Genomic DNA, 24861 nt, shown 5'->3' on the forward strand with positions numbered 1-24861 from the left:
AACAACAACTACAACAAGTGCAACAGCAAGGGCAACAAAATGGGAAAAATGGCCTCCAGGAGCAGTGGATTCGTAGTGCAGGCACCAAGCCCCAGCAATAACCCTGGAGGCAAAAAAAATCAAGGAAATACACCCAAGTCTGAACATTCCAGGGTCTGTGACTCTGGGAAATACAAGGCAAATAAATTACACAGAACATTTGAGGGAGAAACAAAAATGACAATTTTTAAAAAATTATCTCCTTATTATTGGGCAGAGACAGAGAGAAATTGAGGGGGAGACAGAGTGAAAGAGACAGAGAGACACCTGCAGCTCTGCTTCACCACTCATGAAGGTGCACCTGCAGGTGGGACCAGGGGGTTTAAACCTGGGTCCTTGCGCACTGTAATGTGTGCAGTTAACCAGATATGCCACCGCCTGGCCCCTCGCAGTGTAATGTGTGCGCTTAACCGGGCACGTCATGGGCTGGCCCCCCCAAAATGACCATTTTTAAATTGTGAGTTAGCAAGTTTCTCCAATTCATGACCATGAAATTTGAATTGAAAGTAGGTCAATGTTTTTCCAAATGTAAGAAGTCCTTTACAACATCTACGAAATGGCTGCGGTACCTATAAATCTTCCAGTTCCTGCTCAAATACTGCTTCATGCAAACCTTTTTGTACATGCTCTTAAAAGATTTTTCATTCAATGAAATGAAATCTGAACACCCTCGGACTAGTGTGGTGAGGGTAGCCTGAGAGAGTAGAGCACACACGAGGACCCTCATTCCCACTCCACGGTACTCACTTAGGGTAGCACCTGGACTTTGAAAAAATTACCAGTTTCCTGGAGTTTAAAGTATGGAGAGTACTAATCCTTTTTTTTTGTTTGTTTTTCGTTTTTTTTATACTTATTTTCCATTTTGTTGTCCTTTTCTTTTTCATTGTTATTGTAGTTATTATTGTTGTTGTTCATGCCTGATGCTCTGAAGTCCTAGGTCCAATCCCCAGCTCCACAAGCCAGAGCTAAGCAGTGCTCTGACCTCTCTCTGTGTATCTTTCTCTTTGTATCTCTCATTTAAAACAAATAAAATATTTTATCAGATGACTTTGGGTCCATATTCCCAGAGGGATAAAAAATAGGAAAGCTATCAGGGGAGGGGATGGGATACGGAGTTCTGGTGGTGGGAACTGTGTGGAGTTGTACCCCTTACCCTATGGTTTTTGTCAGTGTTCCCTTTTTATAAATAAAAAATTTAAAAAAATAATTTAAAAGTACTATAAAGAATAATAAAGATCAATGTACTACCTTGAAAACTTCTCTGGTGGCGCTCTGAGCTAAGCATACATAGTACAAAGTGCAGGGACTGGCACAAGAACCCCAGTTTAAGCCCCCGGCTCCCCATCTGCAGTGAAGTCTCCTCACAAGCGGTGAAGCAGGTCTGCGAGTGTCTATCTTTCTCTCCCCCTCTATCTTCCCCTCCTCTCTCAGTTTCTCTGTGTCCTGTCCAACAACAACAGCAACAACAAAAGTGGGGGTGGTGGGAATGAGCTCCAGTGATAACCCTGGAGGCAAAAAAAAAAAAAATTTCTCTAAAGCAGTCCAGATCTTTGTTCAATCTTTCCTCAACTTCCAAACAGATTGCTAACACATACCCCTCTTCTAGATAATGCTTCACTTCCAGAAGCATTCACAACTTTCTCCTCCTACCTAGTCCTAATTTTTTAAAAAAATAGCACATATAAGAAGTTTGAGGCTAAGGACCAGGTGGTGGCACAACTGGTTAAGCGCACACATTACAGTGCGCAAGGACCCAGGTTCAAGCCCCTGGTCCCCTCCTACAGGGGAAAAGTTTCACAAGTGATAAAGCAGGGCTGCAGGTGTCTCTCTCCCTATCTCCCCTTCCTATCTCAATTTCTGTCACTATCCAGTAAAGAAAAAAAAATTTTTTTAAAGTTTGAGGCTACAGGATTTTTAAATGGAAGAGACACTGAGCTTGGCACTCCAGTTTGACTTTAATGACTACCAAGTGCCTGCAGAGTAAGCTTGTGTCCCTTAGCATATGGTTCCTGTGGCTAAGCCAGTCCTACTTCCTTTTCCATACCTAAAAGGAACAGAGTAGGGAGTTGGGCGGTAGCGCAGTGGGTTAAGCACACATGGTGCGAAGCTCAAGGACCGGTGTAAGGATCCCGGTTCGAGCCCCCAGCTCCCCACCTGCAGGGGGGGGTCACCTCACAGGCGGTGAAGCAGGTCTGCAGGTGTCTGTCTTTCTCTCCCCGTCTTCCCGTCTCTCTCCATTTCTCTGTCCTAACAACGATGACAATAATAACTACAACAACAAGGGCAACAAAAGAGAAAAAAATAAAATTTTAAAAAAGGTATAAAAACATAAAGGAACAGAGTAGGCTGTTAGCATGCCGGCTGCTGCACAGGTCAATTTCCTCGCACTGACCTAACAGCACATCTGACTTAACCGTTTGCTGGAACTAGCAAAGTCGCAGATACTCAAAACATTTACTACTGAAGAAGTCACTGAGGATTTGTGAATGTAAGCTAACGTTGACTTAGTCTCTACACTCTTCATTTTGCGCCAGAGATTCCGTGTCTAGGCTGGAGCAAGCTATCTGAATGTGAGTCAGATTTTATGAAGCCTTGCCGCCAGCTGAGTGTGCTAGGACTCCCAGTCTCTGTGGCAAGTTACTCCTGATTTTCCCCCATGGGGTGGTGCCTCTAACGTGCCTTTCAGTATTGCTGTTTTTTCTGATTAATTCTGTTAGCCCCAAACATGAAATACTGAGCCTTAATTTTGTTACCTATTGCTTTCTGTAATATGGGCTGTTATCTTGACATTTTAGAATTTACCAAGTTCCGAAATACAGACATCAAAATTCTTTTTAAAATATTTTATTAATGAGGATAGGAGGAGAGAAAGAACCAGACATCACTCTGGTATATGTGCTGCTCGGAATTGAACTCGGGACCTCATGCTAGATAGTCCAACACTTTATCTACTGCACCACCTCCCAGAACACATCAAAATTCTGATTAGCTCTCAATAGCGACTTTTAGTACCAACCCTTACTTGCTTACTGACAGCCCTTACTTGCCTCAGAGTTCCTGCGTCGTATCTGTTTACCTGTTGTTACTACAGAAATTTCTGGTTCTCATTCCATTTTCAAAAGAGAGGATAACATATTGTCACTTCAGAGAGAAATGTTTGAAACTCCAACAAAAACTCTCCCTTTAGATGTTTCCTGTTAGTGTCGACATAATCCAATTAACAATGAAGAATTTATCTGTTTAAGAGTATTAGAGAAAGCTGACCCAGTAAGAAGTCAGAAATCATTCATTTTAGGGGGGAAAGAGGCTACAGGTCTATTAAAGCTGTTCCCGTTTTACTAAGGCTTTCACATTTCCTCAGTAAAACAATCCATTTGTGTTAATAAATTTACATTTCTACCAGTGTGACTAAAAATGTAATGGTTTACTGTGTAAATATTCTGTGTGAAATTCTGTGTAATGGTTTATTCTGTGTGTGTAATCGTGTTTATGAAAGTGGGGAAATGGTTTAGTGTTTTGGGAGACTGAAAAACTATCCAGGGAACAGGGTAAAAAATACAACCTTTCCCTTTAAATTTCCCTTTTTTAAAAATTATCTTTATTTATTGGATAGCCAGAAATCGAGAGGGAAGGGGGACATAGAGAGGGATAGACAGGGAGACACCTGCAGCCCTACTTCACCACTTGCAAAGCTTTCCCCCTGCAGGTGGGGACTGGGGACCTGAACTCAGGTACTTGTGCACTGTAACGTGTGTTCAACCAGGTGTACCACTGCCTGGCCCCTCCCTTTAAACTTCTTAAGGCCTAGTCAAGAATTAGAACTGGACTCAACAAACCACTGTGGCTAGCTGGTCAGTTTCATTTTACTAGAACAAGACCTCTCTTTATAAAAAGTAGTTTAAAGACTTACTGGGGGGGAGGGGGGCAGGATTACCTACTGCGCCACCTCCAGGGCCACGGAACACTCTTTCATTAGCAATTTTATCTGTAATGGAAGAGTAGTTGCAACAGATTTTATAGCCTAAAATATTTACTATCTACACTCTATAAAACATTTGCCAGGGCTAGCAGTAGCAAAGGATTTGCATGTGAGGTCCCAAGTTCAGTCCCTGGCACCATCAATAACCCAAAGCAGAGTAAATAATACATTCCTAACACCCGATTCCAAACAAATGAAATTTCATACTACTTAATAGTTGGCATGAGGATTCTATGCCCTTGTTTTTGGCAGAGTAAAATAGTCCCCATACTCCTTCTCTGGGAGTTTTACCTCTCCTGCCATATGACTCACAACTAATTTCACTAAAATTAAAAAAAAAAAATTCTAAGCATGACTCAGGACACTAAGTTTGGATATGAGGGGGAAAAGCTAACTCCAAATGAGTTTTTTTTTTTTCACCAAAGTAACTGTACCTACTTATTCAGACTAAAGAAATTTCACGGAGCTGTTCAATGTTGCTAATATTGAAATAGCACTAAGGTTATGACAAAAGTGCATTCCCTACTCAAAAGCAGTCTTTTAACACCTTAGGAAAACATGCCATTATAGAATCATAAAATGCACACAAAGCAGTATTCAATTTTTAAAGTCATCAGTGTCACCTCGCCCTCATGAGCTTGTTCTGATAAAGTTCCTATTTAGGTAGCTCAAGGAAGTTAAGTGTCACCTTCTCACCACAGCTCTCCAGCCCATCGCTCATCTGTAGCAACTCAGAAAAATAAAAGTTCTTGGGCAAAATGGAGTGGAGGAAGCAAATTCTTGCTTAGAATTATGCCTGCCTTATTCCCGCAAATAGCAGGAAATGGTGTGCGACTACTCAAGACAATCCTATTTTTTTAAATGTCGAGAGCACTCAATCCCATCTTTGCAATTACTTCGCAAGAATAGGACCTACCATTGAAGTCCTGTGATTACATTACACAATAAAGCGCACTCGGAAGTCTGTGCTTTGTTCATAACTGAGCGTGCCAAGCAGATGGAGGCGACGTGGCTGCCTTAGCTCACTATGGAACTCACCCATATGCCATTCACAGTACCTGAAATTTTATTGCCACCAGGGTTATCACTGGAGCTCAGTGCCCGTACAACAAACCCACCATTTCCAGTATCGTTTTTCCGTTCTTTCACTTAATAGTACAGAGTAACAGAGAAGGGAGGGGTGGAGAGGAGACCCCTGCAACAATGCTTCGTCCCCACTTACAGGTAAGGACTGTGTGCTTGCTGTGGACCCTTGCACAGGGCAATATGTACGCTACCAGGTGCACCACAGCCCAGCCCCCAGCACTGACAGCAGTTGGGGAAGAAGCTCAACTGGCAGAGCATCAGACTTGCCTACCTGAGGTTCCCGACTTGATTCCATGGGATCCATATACCAAAGTGGTGCTCTCACGTGAAACTCTTCTATGCGATAAGCCTTTCATAAAAACCATGTCCTGCATTCCACTGTGGTTCCTGTTGAACACCACAGTGGTAACAGGTGAAATACCAGCTGAAATTTATCGGGCTCCTATATATCCAGAATTTACATCGATAATAATAGCACTACAGAAAAACACAGGTCATGAAGCAAAGACAGATTTCAAATTCAGATGTGACTATTTTTACCCTACCACAGGTTAGACATTAGAATCATTTTAAGTTCTTCAGTGATGCTAATGTGTGGACACTTTTGGGAACCCAAACCACATGGGTTTATATACATACCAGGAACAAGGACACTACTGCACTGAATATACAAGAATGCCTTGGCAGACCCATTGACCTGACACACTATGAATGACAATCATTGTGCCAGATTACTTTTCTTAAAAAAAAAAAAGAAGAAGAAGAAGAAGAAGAAGAAGAAGAAGAAAGAATTTACAAGGTGGACTAAATTTATGGAAAGGAAAATCACAAGAACTTTACAGTTAGGTTCCCAAATTTTTTACTAAAGCTTTCAGATCCATGAATCCCACCGTGCACATATTATATACTAAAACAAGTTCTTTGGTATCCCATCATTTTGAGATGGTAGCATTCAACCTTGTGTAAGGCAAAGAAATAGCATTAAGTAACAAGCAGAAAAACCAAAGCTTCTCTGAAGCACCTGAAGTCTTTAAATGTTTTACTCTTGCTTGAGATGACTTGTACAGACCCTCACAAACAGCCAAACAGCCATCATAATCTTCAACTAAACATTGTAATCAATCAAAACATATCTGTTCAAAAGAATTTGTATCCTATATTCTATATTTAATGCTTTAATGGTGTATGACCATGTTTATATCATGTAAGTCAAAATGAACACTGAAAACTTGTCTTAAGGAATTTCCACAACTGTGTGCCTTTTCTAATCTAACAGAACAACTTTCACAAATTTGAGTACATTAGGACACATCCAAGTAGAATCTGGTGCCGGATTGTTTTCGCCCAAAAGCATGTTCTTTGTGAAATAGCCAAATGTACTTCCTTACATAACAATATTATAACAGCAACGTACGTAGACAAACACAAAGCAGATCAGAAATACTTCAAGTGCCAGGTACTTCAACATATAAACTCTTAATGTAAATCTAATGGTCCTTAATTCAGTCTGATTATTTTTAGCACACCTATGTTTCAACTTCAATAAAAACATTGAAATAAAATTATCATCCATACCTTAATATAAAACAAAAATACTATTTTGTAATACTATTTTGATCATCAATAACATTTCATATAAAAAAGAAGCTGGAAAGAATGCTTACAAAGGAGTACCACAAAATCTTAGAGGTTGATATAGTTACACTCACTAACATGTTTGCAGCAATGGTTTCACGAGTTAAAACTTAATCACATTATTTAAGTGTGTATTTTAAGTCTAAACCCCAACAAAGCAGCTTTTTGGAAAAAATTGGAGGCTGTCAAAATTCACTGAGATCTCCATGACCTATCTTGATTTTGGCAATTACACACTAGATGTAGTTTAGTTTCTCTACCTGTAGGCTCCTTTTCAAACAATATGGCCCAAACTCTCAACCAGCTGCCCATTATCTAAACAGCAAGTTAAAGCCTATGCTTTAGCATATTTGAATGAAGCGTTCCACTTCTTCAGTAACCAAACTTGTCGATGCTGACGTTCAATACACAACCACACATCTTGCCATGGAAAAAAACTACCACATTCCAGACAGCATTCATAAATAAGAAAAAAAAAAAAAAAAGCAAAGGATATGTGTGTGTGTGTGTGTGTATATATATAAAATATAGTAGGGTTTCAAATGTAAACCACATTTCTCTGGTCCCATCTAGCTTGTACTAGCAGAACAGTTTGCATCTCAAAGTTTTCATTAATTAACCAATGAAATCTAGGTCCCAAAGACATTTCACTATGTGATACAAAGCTTTGCCAAGCTTATTTTAGATTCTCTTCCAGCTAAAACAATATATATTGACTGAATTGACTTGTGATTTTTTAATACAATATTATAATAGCTTTTCTTACCATGCCAACTCACCCACAGTTTTGCAGGAGTAAAACAGTCTTGCTTTTAATTTCCCCATTACTATGTCACAATGTGAAAAAATGCAGTGTGGGGGCCGGGTGGTGGCACACCTGTTACCATGTGCAAGGACCAGGGTTCGAGTCCCCAGACCCTATCTGCAGGGGGAAAGCTTCATGAGTGGTGAAGCAGTGTGGCAGGTGTCTCTCTCTTCCTTTCTATCCCCCCCCCCCTTCCCTCTTGATTTCTGGCTGTCTCTATCCAATAAATATAATTTAAAAAAATTAAAAAAGAAAAAAAATGCAGTGTATATTTATTTGCTTCTAGTGAAAGTTGGGGCAACTGGGCAGGACATATTGATAGTAACAGAAAAAGGACTGGAGTATTTTGAGAATATATAATTTGTAAAAGGAAGAATTCTGAAGAGTGATCCGGGAGGTGGCGCAATGGACTCTCAAACATAAGGTCCCGAGTTCAATCCCTGGCAGCACATGTACCAGAGTGATATCCGGTTCTTTCTCTCTATTCCTATCTTTCTCATTAATAAATAAAAACTTAAAAAAAAATAAATTCTGAAGATTAGTTTACTCTGAATAAAATCTAAACCATCTTTGCAATTAATATTATGCTCTTTACAATTATAGTAGTTAAACATGGGACGGTAGGGAAATTCAAAGGCAAATGAGGGTAACATAAGATAAAATGTAAATATACAGTCAAATTCTTCTAGACAGCAGCAAAATATGCAAATTAAGTATAGTGGTTGCTTAGTGTTCATTCAATAAGTTTGTTAGGCAACTGATAAGGCTTTTTCATAGTTCTCTTTACCTAAAATCAAAAACCCTCTTAATGAAGCACATCTTTGTTTTAGTAAGTGACTAGGGTAAAGCACATTGTGTTTTAGAGACCAATACCTTCAACACTACAGAGAACAACAGTATTCTGAAAATCCAGTTTATTTTCCATGTTGCGGACAGATCCAGTTAAATGTGATCATTTTTCTGCATGTGTAATAATTTACCAAAATAAATTTTCCCACAAGACTCTTTTTCCATCAGCTCAGAGAATCTTGGTCTGACACCCAAATAAAGCTCGTAGAAGTTACCTCTTAAAATTTGGAAGAAAGTGTGGTCAGGGGCTCCAGCGGCGCAATCGGTCAGCACGTGGTACTTAGACAGAAAAGTGTGGCCAGTCCTTCCTGTTAACATTTACCAAACTACAAATGGCTAAGAGCAATTTATGTTTTAAGAGGTGACTAGTAAAACAGTTGGATTCAGGAAATTAATGTTTTAGTGCACTTTGCTCCAGTTTTAGCCAACATGCTACATTGTCCTTTAGGGGGAGAGTTGGGGATGCACAAAGTGGTCTTGAGGATTTCCACTGTACGAAAAAGATGACTCTGCAAGCAAACAGTGTAAGCTGCCTTTTTTCTTAAGACCTGGAAATTTTAAGACAGAAGCTTTGCAAAACATTACACAATTTTTTATTATTAAATGAGAAAATCTCATTTGTTACATCGTCACATTGCTAGTCAGAGAAATGCTGCAGTGATGAAGAAAGTCAATGTTGGATCAACCAAAGTCCTCATTTCTACAACATTCGTTTACAAAGAAATAATGTTCAACACAGCCCAAAACAACATTCTTGGTTTTCTTCATATTGAAGTCCCCCCAAAAATCATCTTCTAATGGGGCATTTTACTACATAAATTATAGTTCTTCATTTTTACAATTCACCCCAAACTGTATGAGAGATGTATCACACTACAATTTCTAAGCTGTTGGGAAATCCTTCACACATCATCGTCATCTGATGTGTCACTGCTGCTTGTTTCTGTGTCATCATTCTCAATAGTGGGTTTGAAAGTGCTGTTTTTCCAGGGTCCAAACTTGAAGTCACAGATTTGGCCATTTTTCAAAATACCATTTTTCCTCAGGCCATTCTTCTGTAACTAAAATGACAAAAATAAACATAGTTAATAAACTCCCCTCCAAGAGTCATTTACAGCCTAGTAATTAAATATAGCCATGCATAAAAGTTAATAAAAATCTGGAAAAAATAGCTTGGACTAGGTAACTGATAGAACTGATCTAGTGAGATCTCCAAATAACTACTAACTATACTTAAGTTTACCAAAACACTAAACAAAACTAAATTAAATATTATACATACAAACACACACATACACACATTTATGTATCTCTCTTCCAGGATATTTTTCTATGTTATTCTATGCAAAAATGCACCACGACTCTTCCAACAACCCAATACTGTGAGTGGAGGGGAAAAGAGCGCAGAATTCCAGTTCCAAACAGGATTTATGTGAATTTAACACTGCCAATAAGTATCATGCTTTAACAAATTTTCATTCCCTTTGGTGAAAACTTAATACTTTCAGGTGCTGGCTAGAAATAATCAGGAAATATTAAATTACAGGCTGTTCTTTTTACTGTTTTGAACCGAGTTTAAATAAAACACTTCCTTGTGTAGAAATAAGGATCACTTTACATACTTGAAAAATATAAGTTGCCAACCATAGAACACAATCTACACTCCTGAGAAGATATACAATGCTCTTTAGGATATGCCCAGTAGCTTGCCAGTCCTGAGTGATATTAAAGGCACTGGTTACAATGTTAGCCAAATTTGAACTCCGCCAGATTAGCTGTATGACTCAAAGACAAGCAGCACAACTTGTATGAGCCTTAGTTCTCACTACCTGTCTCAGGACTAACAGTAGATGCCTAGATGCCTCTATGCTGCTAGAGTGCTCTCAGCACAAAGTACAAAAGACAGAAGAGCCTGCATTGTTACTTAACTATCAGGGGAGTCACGCAACTATCATATAAAGGACTATTTTTTTTTTATTTTGTTTTATTATCTTTATTTTTGGGATAGAAAAAGCCAGAAACCCAGAAGGAAGGGGGAGATAGAGAGACACCTGCAGCACTGTTCCACCACTTGTGAAGCTCTCCCCCTGCAGGTGGGGACCGAGGGCTTGAACCTGGGTCCTTGAGCATTGTAACATGTGCACTCAACCAGGTGCGCCACCACTCAGCCCATAAATGACACTTTTAAAAATGAAATCACCATACTTCCAGAGGGGGAGAAATCGTGGGGGAAGATGATTAGAGGGCTCTGAAACCCAACTGCATCAGGACCCAGAGAGAGAAGAGAGGAAAAAAGTTATGCATTAGAAAGTATAATAGGCGTAGCTGTGACTTAAAATGGAGAAGCAAGGACCACAGGGAAAAAATGGGAGATACAGTTATAGAAAGATATATAATAGTCATTATCTGTGACCATGAGAGAATCACTGCAGTTTCTAATGGAGGAAATGGGGGCCAAGAACTCTGGTGGTGGGAAGCAAGAATTCTGGTGTGGAATTTTTCAAGTCATTTAAAACACTATCAACAGTTTTTTTTTTAATCATATGCTGATTTATTGTTTTTAAGAAAGGGCTTTAACCTGTTTTCTTTTTTACATAAGGAGTACAATTTTGCATTCCTGTCACTGATGTTCAAGCATTCCTTTCTAAAGTAAGAATGTATAGATGGTGTACCGCACCAAAGTCAGACTGGAGTGGGGGGGCCCAGGTTTTGGACGCGATGGCAGAGGACCTAGTGGGGGTTGTATTGTTGTATGGAAAACTGGGAAATGCCATGCATGTATAGACTACCGTTATTTACTGTCGACTGTAAAACATTAATCCCCCAATAAAGATTTAAAAAAAAAAAAAAGAATACTAAGCGAGTATGTTCCCTGTCCGTGTCCCGGCAGAGCTGAGTTCCTGATCACGCAATATCAGAAACTGAACCTGATACCTTACACTCTTATCTGTGTATTTCCTTTTCTATGCTCTCTTTTCAAATTTTTCCTGATTTAACATGGGTTTATAGAATTAAACGGTTTTAGGATTAAGTGTCTACAACTCACTGAGCCCACCATCAAAGTTATTGTACATTTATACAAGAATAAATGCCCTACACGTACTCTCCCATCCTTTGTTCTATTACCATCGTAATTTTCAGTTTAAATCAGTTTACTGATTTTTTTTTATTTTTGCAGACATCTTAATTACCTATATATGAGCTAAACCAATCCATTGTTGTTATTCAGTTCTTTACTTATTACATTCAATCACCTCCAATTCCATCCATTTGTCCTTAACAATCATATGATCTGTTGGGTCTCCCCCCCACCCACGTGCATATTCAATATAATTTTCATTTAAAAAGGAATTCTTGAGCATCAATGTCAGGAATGCAAAACTGCATTGCTACTATTAAAAAAAAAAAGAAGGCCCTTACTCAAGAACTTAAAAACAAATTACAGGGAGTCAGGCGGTAGTGCAGCGGGTTAAACACACGTGGCGCAAAGCGCAAGGACCAGAGGAAGGATCCAAGTTTGAGCCCCCGGCTCCCCACCTGTAAGGGAGTTATTTCACAGGCAGTGAAGCAGATCTGCAGGTGTCTTTCTCTCCCCCTGTCTTCTCCTCCTCTCTCCATTTCTCTCTGTCCTGTCCAACAACACGGACATCAATAACAACAACAATGAAAAACAACAAGGGCAACAAAAGGGAAAAATAAGTAAATATTTTTTTTAAAAAATTACAAAGGACCCAGCACTTCTCAGTAGCACAGGGAAGGAAAAGAGGAACTCCCAACAGACATTTGTACAACCATCCTTACAGCACCACTAATCGTAATAGCCAAAAAAGTAGAAATGACTACGTGTTCATGACTGAAGAATGCAAGATGTACATAAAATGGAATATAATTCGTCCATAAAAAGGAAACTAATACGTTACATGGCTGAACCTTGAGAATATTAAGCTAAATCTAAAAAAAACCAAACCGCTAATAATTTCACTGTGAGCAAAAGTAATTTGGTGATTTCCAAGGACTCAGGAAAGCAAGGACTGAAGAATGACAGGGTTTAACGCACAGTTTGTTTCATAAAATAAAAAGAACTCTGAAGGAGACAGTGGGATGGCTAAACACCAGTGTGAACACATGTGATGCCACTGAGCTGTGCACTAAGAGTTTGTTACGGTGGTAGATTTTACTTTGCGTATTTTACCAGAAGTAAAAATGCCATGAAAAATATATATTGAATTCGGTTTTTTTTTTAAATATTTATTTATTTTCCCCTTTGTTGCCCTTGTTGTTTTTCATTGTTGTTGTAGTTATTATTGTTGTTATTGATGTCTGATGTCGTCGTTGTTGGATAGGACAGAGAGAAATGGAGAGAGGAGGGGAAGACAGAGAGGGGGAGAGAAAGACAGACACCTGCAGACCTGCTTCACCGCCTGTGAAGCGACTCCCCTGCAGGTGGGGAGCTGGGGGCTCGAACCGGGATCCTTACAAAGGTCCTTGCGCTTTGCGCCACCTGCGCTTAACCCACTGCGCTACCACCCGACTCCCTTGAATTCGTTTTTTAAAAAAATTGAATTAGAGTAAGTAGCAAAGTATGTTTAAGTACCAACTTGCAGGCCTGAGGCCTGGGAAGCCTATTCAATCATTACTTAGCACTATATACTCACAGATTTAAAGAAATCTTGTCTGAAGTTTTTTTATAATTTTTATTCATAAAATGGAAACACTGACAAAACCATAGGATAAGATTTTTATAAAACAAATGTAAACATGACCTAGTGTTGTGTTTAATAAATTTCTAAATAAATAAAACTATAAACATAACTCAAAAGGCATCTCACCTGTTCACTTATAACTTGGAATTCTCTCATTTCATCCTCAGTTAAGGGAGCACATGTCTCATCATTTTCACTGTCTTCTTGCCAGCCCATCTCCTTTAACAATCTGAAACAGGAGAAAAATGGACAAGTTCACTACTTTTTAAACTATGTACAAGAAAACATAGTCTGATCCATTATGCAAAGTCCCCAAGATACACTAAGATTTTTTAGACCATGAATATCTTTCTGAAAATGAACACATAAAAAGATCAACTGTCTGTCCTATCCAACAATGATGACATCAATAATAACTACAACAATAAAACAACAAGGACAACAAAAGGGAATAAATAAATATTAAAAAATAAATAAATAAATAAATAAAATTTAAAAAAAGATCAACTGTCTTTTGTTGATCCAGTTGTCTTCAATAATTACATCAAAACTTCTCTAGGGCCAGGGTGATGGTGATCACTGGTAGGGTGTGTCCCCTGCTGTTTGAGGTCCAGGTTCAAGTCCTGAATTTACTGAAGTAAATGCTAGTGCTGTGTGTGATATTTTATCCTACTCTCTACTGAGGGGAAGTGGGGTTCAACTATAAATAGCAAAAGCAAACAAGGGAGGGGAAAAAAAAGTATTCAAACTGTCTTAAGACTCTATAAGAGATATCATGGTCTTGGGGGGGTGGATAGAGAAAAGGAAGGCACAGGACCTCTGGTGTTGGGCGAGGTGCACCTTACACGCACATGTGGGTGTGAAACTATTCCCCTGAACTCTAATGATCTGGTGAAACATGATTAAATCAATGACAATAAAAATTGCAAACAGTGTTATCTGGGTTAGGAACAGTTGCCAATTGTCTCTGTATGCTAGAAACCAGAAAACCCGATGAATTCTTACTCGCAAATTAAAAAGCAGCACCCGTCCCCATTTCCTTCACTACCACCAAATACAGCACGATCTCAGCAAGCCATTAGATTTTCTACTTTGCAACAGTCGGGCCATCCCATATTTATAATTATGGATGTTTTCAAAATGAATAGCACTACACCATTTAATAAACCTTCTTCCATATGGTCCCAACCAGCCAGTCTCTCATTCTCCCCTCCACCATCACCATGTCTTTCTTTCTCAGATCTTTTTTTTTTTGCTTACGTTTGGCCTTCAAGATAACAGGCTGTTGCTTTAAAAGCCTTCCCTTCCTTCCCCCACAATTGTGTCCCAACTGTCACCTTATCAACAACTGAAATAGCACCAGTGTTATTTTTAGCTATTCACTGACAAAGCTATTCACTTATCAAAGCCAACAACAGGGCAGAAGCACCAAATTCCTCACACCACCTTTCCCAAAGTTATCAGTGTGATATCTGTTGAAGCTAGCCCAGTGGTTAATTCCTGCCACCAGCATTACCTTGGTCTCCTGAGCTGAGCACTTTACCAATAAGCATTAGGCTCACATAGCCCCAAAGTTTCTAAATCTGGACATGCTGATGGCCATGGTAAGACAGAAAGGGGGGGCAGAGGAGACAGTGTGTGTGGGGGGTGGGGAGGAAGCTGGCTTGTGACAACACTGTAAAGCTACAAGGCACCAAACCCTATTTATTATTCAATACAAGCTCTTCCGCGCATGCCAGGAATCATCTCCAATACATAATTAGGTATGAAAAAATCATTATCTCCTACAGTAACAAGATGATGCTTTTAAATGATCTTAACCAAAATCTAAGTATGTAAAAGGATTAATATGATCTTTTTTCCTTCCAATTTTTAAAGAGAATACATTCAACTCCAGCAAACAACCCCCCCCCCAAAAAAAAAAAAATTCCAGTTACTTTTTGGGCAAACATCACCTATTATACTCATTTTCCAGCCTGACCTTTTAAAAATTATCTCAGAGACCAAATTAAAATGATAATCACATTTTAGATGAAGACTCAAGATCACTTAAGTAAAATAAATTGCCTGCTTGGCAGCAAAAAAGGAAATTAAGAGTTGTCTACCTCCCAAGTTAGTATATATAATCACTAATCCTCTGTCTCTGGATCAAAAGGTCAAAGTAAATTTTTTTCTCTTTCCTTTTAATCAATTAACATTACTTTTCTAATGTTCTGTCTTCACTCTTTAAGTTGATCTTATAAAAATGACATTCACATTCCTAATACCACCTAGTCCAGTCTAAAAATCTAAATTAGTAAAACAATCTGAAATATCCATTAAGTCATCTTACTTGTTTTACAATAATGTAGATGATATAATTATACGAAATACTATGATTACCCCAAGTGCATTCTCTTCTCTATCCCCTTCCCTCTGGAGGCTATAGCTAAGCTATTAACTGTTCCTCTAATGGCTTTCAAAACAATTTATAACTACACTGTAACAATGACCCAACTCAAGTTTTTTTTTGAATATTTCTTCCCTTCTCTTTCAAACTCAGTCCCTGCCATTTCAAAATCATCTATAAATGAGATCTTCCACTGGTTGGTCAGAAAACGCATTATGTACTCAGCTCTACATTTTTTATTCTCCAGCTCCACATACTGTTCACACCTCTTATTACAAAATGACTGCTGAGTACCCTACCCCTTATTAATCTTACCCATCAAGATTTAGTTTAGGTTCTAATCAGCACATTCTGCCCACTGATCAAATCACAATGATAGTAACTCAGCAAAACCTGCTGTATTTTTCTCTGGGGCTCGTTTCTACTAATTAATTTGTTACTTAAAGTGGTTAACAATTACCCCTTTTGATGCTATAGCTATCCTTAATAACACCTCCACAGTAAACACATTAAAATTTGAAGGGAGACTAACATTTCCTCTCCACTATTCCAAGCTTGGGATCCATGATTGCTCAACAATTTGTTTGGCTTTGTATGTTAACTCTCTTTTCAATCACCAGGTTCCAGATGCCACCAGGATGCTGGCCAGGCTTCCCTGGATTGAAGACCCCACCAATATGTCCTGGAGCTCAGCTTCCCCAGAGACACACCTTACTAGGGAAAGAGAGAGGCAGACTGGGAGTATGGACTGACCAGTCAACGCCCATGTTCAGCGGGGAAGCAATTACAGAAGCCAGACCTTCTACCTTCTGCAACCCTCAATGACCCTGGGTCCATGCTCCCAGAGGGCTAGAGAATGGGAAAGCTATCATGGGAGGGGGTGGGTTAAGGAGATTGGGTGATGGGAATTGTGTGGAGTTGTACCCCTCCTACCTTATGGTTTTGTTCGTTAATCCTTTCTTAAATAAAAAATTTAAAAGAAAAAATTTTTGAAGGAAGATAGTGTAATGGTTATGCAAAAGGACTTTTATGTCCCAGGTTTAATCCCCAGCACCAAAGCTGGAGCTGAACAGTGCTCTTTACCAGAATAACTTATAATGAAGATAATGCATATACCTGTTTATATTTTATACTCTATACATTTTAAACAAACAAAAACAATTATCTTGAGATAATTGCATCAATGACACCTGATTTATTCAAGCATTTATTGTGTATATAACTTAAGAATCAGAATTTATGGCGGACCTGGTTGAGCACACATCATGATGCTCAAGGACCTGGGTTCCAGTCCCATCCCCGCCTACGGGGAGCTTTGTGAGTAATGAAGGTCTGCAGGTGTCTATCTACCCTATCATCCCCTTCCCTCTTGTATTCAAACAGTAAATAAAGATAATAAAAAAATTTAAAGGATTTATAAAAAAATAGTAATAATTTGACTAGAGCCAGAAAGACAGAAACTTAAAGCACTCCTTAACACTAAAGTATTATGAATAGAAGAACTGTAGGCTAGAAATTGAGTTTGAAAACAAATAAATACTCCCTTTATCCAGTAGGAAGAAGAACAATGAAATTAATGGTACATTCTTTTAATAAATTTAAACACGTTAATTAACTGATAAAAAGTAAAATACACACAATTTCTATCCTCATGAAGCTTTGATTCTAAAAGGAAAAACTAAAATTATAAATTATTAAAATGTAGATATAACCCACTTCTCTCTCTCAAAATTAAATGGAAGCTCTAAAAAAACTGGCATGAATAATCAGAATGTTAGGTCAATAATTGGCATAAAGCTGGATAAATTGAAAATGCAGACAAGATCACAAAGTGAGAATTTTTGGAAATTAATTTGGCAGCTTCACAAAATCTTTCAGGTCACTACCCTAAATAAAAACACATCCACACAAAAATGGATACTGACCAATTCTACTACAGTAGAATCATACAGAATATTCAACTAGCATAAATAACCCGATATCCATTCATTAAACTATTTAAACGTGGTGCAAAGCACAATGACTAACGTAGAGATCCCGGTTTGAGTCCCCGGCTCCCCACCTGCAGGAGAGTCGCTTCACAGGCGGGGAAGCGGGTCTGCAGGTGTCTATCTTTCTCTCCTCCTCTCTATCTTTCCCTCCTCTTCCCATTTCTTCCTGTCCTATCCAACAACAATAATTACAACAATAAAACAAGGGCAACAAAAGGGAATAAATATTTTAAAAAACTATTTAGTAATAAAAAGGAGAAAGTTATTTTGCTAGATGAACAAAGTTACTTTCTTTTTTTTCTACCAGTGTACTGGCTCAGTGCTATCTTATGGTGGGTCAGGGCATTGAACCTGGGACTTAGGAGCCTTAGATATCAGTCTCTTTGCATAATTATTATGCTATCTCCGCTGCCCCTACGAAGTCTTTCCCACATGCTACCGAGGTGAATCTTAAAAAACATATTGCTGGGGGCCTGGTGGTGGTAAGCACAAGAAGCTGGGTCCAAGCCCCAGCTCTCCATCTACAGCAGTGAAGCAGGTTAGAAAACAAAACAAAACAAATGGGAAAAACATCTGCTGAGAGCAATGGACTTGTAGTTCTGGCAGCCAGCCCCAGCGACAACACTGGTGGATAAAGAAAAGGGTGGGGGAGGTAGGGTGTGTGTGTGTGTGTGTGTGTGTGTGTGTGTGTGTGTGTGTCCGCACACATGTACACGTATATACTGCTAAGTGAAAGAAATCAGATATAAGATCAAGTATTTTTATGATCTTACATGTATGGGTTGAGGAGATAGCATAATGGTAGTCTCTTATGCCTGAGGATTCTAAGTCCCGTGTTTAGTTCTCCATCCCAACATAAACCAGTGCTCAGTATTGCTCTGGTAAAAAAAAAAAATTCTATATGTATATAAAATATTTATGGTAGGCAAATCTATAGACTAGGTAGAACTGTATAGATTTTATGTCTATAGCAAATCTACAAAAAGTATAGTTGGGGCTGCTTAGGATAGAGTAAAAAACAAGGTGATTATACTCGAGTCAGTTTCGTCTGGAGATGCTGGGAATATCTGAAAGTTTGATTGTGATGGCAGTTGCACAAATATGAATAGCATAAAACTCACTGAATTCTAATCTTTTATGTACAAAACTATTGTTCAACCATCCAAATTAAGGCATACTATCATCATTTCAACAAAGCTGTTAAAAATGGAGAGTAATAAAAAATCTTAGATGTGGAAAATGACAGAAAAGCTTACCTGTGTTCTGCCTCAAGTGAACTTGAAAGAACATCAGTCTGTGGGAAGGTTGAAGATCGAATGATCTGTTGGGAGATCACTGAAGCATTGCCATTCTCTTGTGGAATTTCATTTTCATCGAAGTTTCGATTTATATCCCTTTCTTGGTGAGTACTATTGCTGTTATGCATATTAAATGAGTCCTCATCCTGGTTTTTAGGAAGTTAAAGAATGAGTTATAGAGCATAACAATTAAAAAAAAACTTTCATAGACTGTGGCTAGAATTTTGTAATACGTAAATGTAGTATTTAAACAATAACTGCCCAAGTATTTCAAAGATATGTGGATATTTAGCCAAGACTTAAGTTCAATTACCTTCTCAGAGCCAGCATGGCTTTCATTTTCATGCTCTTCCTCAACTCTATCCCTTTTCAAGGCTTTCAAAAATTCACTCTTCTTATCAGTGCGCATACGAGTCAGTTTGGTTAGACGAGGCTGCTGATTAAGTTTGTCAACAGGTGAAGAGGAATTTGAGCGATTACACTAAGAAAAAAAAAAAATCAGGTAGAAAGAAAACTAGTCAATAAAGTTCACAATTACCACAACTTCCTATCTTACCATATGCTCAAAGCAAAACTGGCTTGGAAGTTTATCTCTATCCCTATGTCATATTCCCCTGAACGAGCAGATTTTTCTTACTCCAGATACCACTATGCCAACTAATGCTAGTAACTACTATTCTAAAGTAAGATTTTAAACACAGCTTTACAAAATGGATCCTAAAGTTGTTTAAATATTTCTATGAGAACATTTTTTTTTCAAACTGTGTTTCACAGAATTCTAGGTTAGAAAAACAGAACCAGAAAGATCTATTTTATAATTATTTACACACAGATACAGGGTTTTTTCAGGTAGCACTGTGCAGAGAGGAAAAGCAACAGAGAAACAGCATGAACTGGAGTTCTTGCTGTCTGTGTGTTTCTGCTTTGCTGTTACTGGGGGGTGGGGGGTTTCCACAGAGGAACTCTCCACAGCACCAAAGCTTCCTCCAGTGAAGTAGGGGCTGAACTCAAGCCAGGGTTGTACACATGGAAAGCAGTGCATTATCCCAGTGAGCTGTTTGTTTCCCTCTTTTTCTGGGCCATAGTAGCAAGTCATACTTATGTTGATAATTATGTGTGCATACTAAAATTAAAGTCACAGTTGGGGCTGGGTGGTGGTGCACCTGGTTAAGTGCATGTATTATATGCGCAACGACCCAGGTTCGAGCCTCTGGTCCCCACCTGCAGGGGGAAAGCTTTATGAGTGGTAAAGCAGGGCTTCAAGTGTCTGTCTCTCTCCCTCTCTATCACCCCCTTCCCTCTTGATTTCTGGTTGTCTCTATCCAATAAATAGATAATACAAAAAAAAAAATTTTTAATAAATAAAGTCAGTTAACCAACAGAAAAATGCAGTTCCTTCTATGACAGCAAGCAAAGCAAATTAGAAGGAAATCTGTCTGAATCAAAATCAGAAGTAATCCATACTTTCTGTTCACTATTAATTACCACAATCAGGACATACTAGCTTCTTTGGAAATAATTTGAAGTGGCATACCTCTTTCACTGAAGTTGTCGATGGACTAAAATTCTTGGCAGGTGATTTAAAAGCATTAAAGTTACCAACACCATAAGTAGACTCATGAGGGAAAGAAGTCCCAACTTTATTTTCTTTAGTTTGGCTTTTCCACTGTGTAGGCTAAAGAAGAAAAGGTGAACATTGTAAAATAAAAATGACTGCATACAACACATCGATATTATCTTTATTTATTGGATAGAGACAGCCAGAAATCAAGAGGGAAGGGGGTGATAGAGAGGGAGAGAGACACCTGCAGCCCTGCTTCACCACTCGCAAAGCTTTCCCCCTGCAGGTGGGGACCGGGGGCTCGAACCTCAGTCCTTGTACCTGGTAATACGTGTGCTCAATTAGGTGTGCCACCACCCAGCCCCCCTGTCTTTTTCTACAAATATATATACATATATATCAAAGCATAGTATTCAGTTAAAGTCACCTAAAGGCATTGTTATTCTTCAAAATTTTATAAAACAATATGCTTTGTCTAATATCAAGAAAACAAAGGGAGCTATTTCAAAAACCAAAAACTGAGTACCAGGAAATAGCATCATATATTAAGTAAATATATTACAGATGCACCTAGCAAAACAAAACCCTTATAGATTTCATTCACCATTATTGAAAGAAGAAAATACATATATGTCCACACACTCACACAACATAACTGAAACTGATGACACCAAAGGGCCACAACTGTTTCAGCTCAGAAAGCAACAGACTACCGATGCTTTAACATTCTTTGCCATAGTAACTAATTTGACATCAACTCGAAATTTACATTCTTGAAGACTCAGAACTTACTTTTGTAGGTGGAGCCGCAGGCTTAGGGACCAAGCCTTTATAAACACTTGGACCAGTCCCATTCTTAACTGGTTGTGACTGCAGATTTCCTACTACTGGGAATCCTGAGAGCTGTAAGTCTTTTGTGTTACCTTTCTTTATAACAAGCATCCTTGGAGCTCTAGATTTAGGGTTCGGAGGATATTCTGCATAAATAAAGCACAAATAAGAGTTACAAACGGTGTTACAATACCCACAGGTTTTAGCCACCAAAAGAATATATATTCCGCCCCTGGATTACATAAAAAACTAACTTACTCTTGTGTAAAATAAGCTAAGTACAAACTATATGCCTACTTAAGAAATAAAACAAAAACATAGTTCCACAGATCATAGCAAAAATTCAGTAAAGTCAACGATTAATTTAGCTTGATAGTGGCCTAGAAAGAAAACCATCATCAAACCCAAATTAACTGTGTTCTAAACATACTTTTTCACTAATTATAAATTTCAAACCTATCATGCTGGCTCTCAGCACTTAGAAAATGAAATTTATCTTTTCTTCCCTCTACTCTGAAAAGAACTGCTAGTTCCTCTTCATTCTTTTAGCCAAAATTACAGTAGTATTACCAATAAGCAAGACACTACAGTTCCTATATCTTTAAATTTTTTCTAAGTTATGACTAAAGAAAGTATATACCATTGTATATACCAATTCATTCAAGTTGTGCAAGTTACCAGGCAATAACTCAACTCTTGTTTCTAAAGACAGCACTAGCTGCAAACTGGAAGTTTTTCTGAGAACCACCGAAGCTGCTAGGGCACATGGCACACACACTCAGTAAAGCGTAGGTTCCACAACAATGCTCAAGGAACTGGATTCAAGCCCCAGTCCTCACCTACAGGAGGAAAGCTTCACGTGTGGTGAAGTAGTGCTACTACAGATGTATGCCTCTCTCCTTCCTTTCCCTCTCAGTTTCTCTGCTTCTATCCAATAAATAAAGTATTCAAGCATTAAAAAGGGGCGGGTTAAGCGCATATGGCGCAAAGCACAAGGACCGGCGTAAGGATCCTGGTTCGAACTCCCGGCTCCCCACCTGCAGGGGAGTCACTTCACAGGCGGTGAAGCAGATCTGTAGGTGTCTATCTTTCTCTCCTCCTCTCTGTCTTCCTCTCCCCTCTCTATTTCTCTCTGTCCTCTCTAATAACAATAATTATAACAATAATGAAAAATAACAAGGGCAACAAAAGGGAAAAATTAATAAAAACATTTTTTAAAAAAACCTGTTCCCAGAACTTAATCAATGTGTGTGTATTCAAACAAGTTTATCAGGTTAAGTATTTTTCCACCAAAATTTCTGAAAATATCGTTTTAACAGCTAGGTAGAATTTAGAATGAAAAGAATCAGCGCAAAGAAAGAAATCTCAGAAAACCTATTTTGAAGTTAGCTTTGTTTTTTTTTTTTTAAGTATTTATTTATTTATTCCCTTTTGTTGCCCTTGTTGTAGCTTTAAGTATTAAGTAAGACATGATACTAAGGATGGGAAAGACAGGTGAGTAAAGTGCCTACAGGGAACCATATGGGAGGTGTCACAGCAACAGAGGAAACTTTAGTGTTATGGTCAGTCAAATGGTCTGAGAGTAAAAGGTGGGCTGGAATGGCAAAATTATCCTTGGGAAAGAGAGATGGGGAGGAGAGGGCATGATTCTGTGAAATAGCTGTACAGTGATTACTTGTGACCATACTCTGCCTCAGACACACAAAACCAAAACCAAGCTTTCTACCAGGTCATCTAAAGGACTCCCAGGCACGCATGAAGAGATTACTCTCAACATTCAACTGGAGCTTTAAGCTCTTCTTGTATGATCCTTCATTTGTAATCATGAAGAACAAAGACCAAAAAGCATCAAAAGATGCTTTGTTCATCAAAAGAACAAAGACCAAGAGCAAAGAGAAAACATTCATCTAAATGTTACCTAGTCTGTATGTAAACATTCCAACTGCAAGTTACCTAAAAAGGTCTAAGATATGAAGACTTTTTTTCAACCAGAGCACCACTCAGCTCTGGTTTATGGTGGTGCAGGGGATTGAACCTGGGACTCCAGAACCTCAGTAAGTGTCATACCAGTTCACAATAATTATATCACCAATGCATCTTTTAAATAATTTATTTATTTATTAATGAGAAAGACAGGAAGAGAAAAAGAATCACATATCACTCTGGTACATGTGCTTCCGGGGATCAAACTTGGGATCTCATGGTTGAGCATCCAATGCTTCAACCACTGCACCATCTCCCAGACCGCTGACTAATGCATTTTTTAATGCACATAAGAAAGTGATTAAATGAAAAATTCAAACCAAAGATCAGAAATGTATCACTAGAGCACTGCTTTTCTTTTTCCTTACACAAGGAAACTATTACAAATTAAAACTAAAGACTTGAGAAATCAAACGAAAGACACCAGAAATAGAAATAAATTTTCCAAGTATTACTTTCTGTAAACAGATGAGATGGCAGCACGAATGAGGGAGTAATGTAAAAATTTCTTGAAATCACTAATTTTTTAAGTCAAAATATTCATATAGGAAAGTAATAATGCCTGGGTACTTAAAAGCTAAATAAACTCAGTAATCTGCACAATAACTGGTAAGACCAAAGGGCATTAAGAATCCCCAAGATCTTGTATCTCAAGGAAATTCAAGTGTTCAAAGGAGACTAGTGAAGATGTCTAGTTCCATGTGGCCATAACCACTATCTTATCTACCCCTGCCCTCAAGATTGTTTTATAAAGACGGATGCTGTTTGAGTTTTGGTAAGCTTTAGTTTCGTTGAGTTTTACCAGCTGTTCAGTCAGCTTTGTTTTATAGTAGCAATGAGTTTCACTAATTCGTAATTTACGTCAATGTCAAGAGTAGGAATGTTTGGTATTTTTCTTTGAAGCTATTCCCTTACATTACTCATATAAAAATACACACACTTATACAGACCAAGTAGAGGTTGTGGCCCAGGAGGTGGTGCAGTGGATAAAGCACAGGACTCTCTAGCATGAGGTCCTGAATTCAATCCCTGGCAGCACGGGTACCAGAGTTATGTCTGGTTCTGTCTGTCTGTCTGTTTCTTTCTCTCTCTCTCTCATCTTCATAAATCAACAAATATATTAAAATAAAATAAAAAGACCAGGTAGAGCACAGCCTTGTGCATGAGATCCTGGTTTGAACCCCTGCACCACACAGGAAACCATGAACAGCACTGGGAGAACTCCATGGCTGACAGAGCAATGCTGAGCTCTCTCTCCTCTGTTCCTTTTGACTCTACCTCCACCCCAAAATAAATATAAGGGGGGGAACACAGCCAGCCTGAAGTACCCCAAATACTTGTTTTAGTTTTAAATTATTAAGGACATTAAGACCGTAAGTATTAATGGTAAGCACTAAATAATAATCTTGAGATTAAGATCAAAACACTTAAAAAAAATCAGATAAATTGCATGAAGGTGCTACCAACACAGTTAACAGAATTTTATATAGTAGAATTAAATTTTAAATAACTTGATCAAGGTATTTTTAAAAACTAGAATATTATACTTAGACTCTTCACCACAAAAGGACAGTTTCAGGGACAGACTTGTTGCTGTTTAATACATGTTATGTTCCTGTTATTAATCTGTTACTTACCTGGAAGTAACACTAGTAGTGCTGTAACAAAGTCTGTTCTAAAATTCTATCCTGTCTTTCTCAGGAATGTAGCTC

General features: G+C 38.4%; 1 protein-coding gene across 7 annotated transcripts in view; it reads right to left on the bottom strand.

Annotated features, from left to right (window-relative positions):
- Positions 1 to 8963: 8963 nt before the first annotated feature.
- The window catches only part of GPBP1 (GC-rich promoter binding protein 1), a 50229-nt gene continuing 34331 nt past the window's right edge, over positions 8964 to 24861 (bottom strand). For all 7 annotated transcript variants that reach the window (XM_060191323.1, XM_060191321.1, XM_060191320.1 and 4 more), the window contains 6 exons: positions 21128 to 21312; positions 20309 to 20449; positions 19088 to 19255; positions 18733 to 18920; positions 13223 to 13325; positions 8964 to 9454 (listed from right to left, as the gene is read on the bottom strand). In XM_060191323.1, coding sequence (XP_060047306.1) covers positions 9296 to 9454; positions 13223 to 13325; positions 18733 to 18920; positions 19088 to 19255; positions 20309 to 20449; positions 21128 to 21312 — 944 coding nt within the window. In that variant the 3' untranslated portion in view covers positions 8964 to 9295. The remainder of the gene's footprint in view (positions 9455 to 13222; positions 13326 to 18732; positions 18921 to 19087; positions 19256 to 20308; positions 20450 to 21127; positions 21313 to 24861) is intronic.

The sequence above is a fragment of the Erinaceus europaeus genome, chromosome 5, assembly GCF_950295315.1.
Source record: "Erinaceus europaeus chromosome 5, mEriEur2.1, whole genome shotgun sequence".
NCBI classification, from domain to species: Eukaryota; Metazoa; Chordata; class Mammalia; order Eulipotyphla; family Erinaceidae; genus Erinaceus; species Erinaceus europaeus.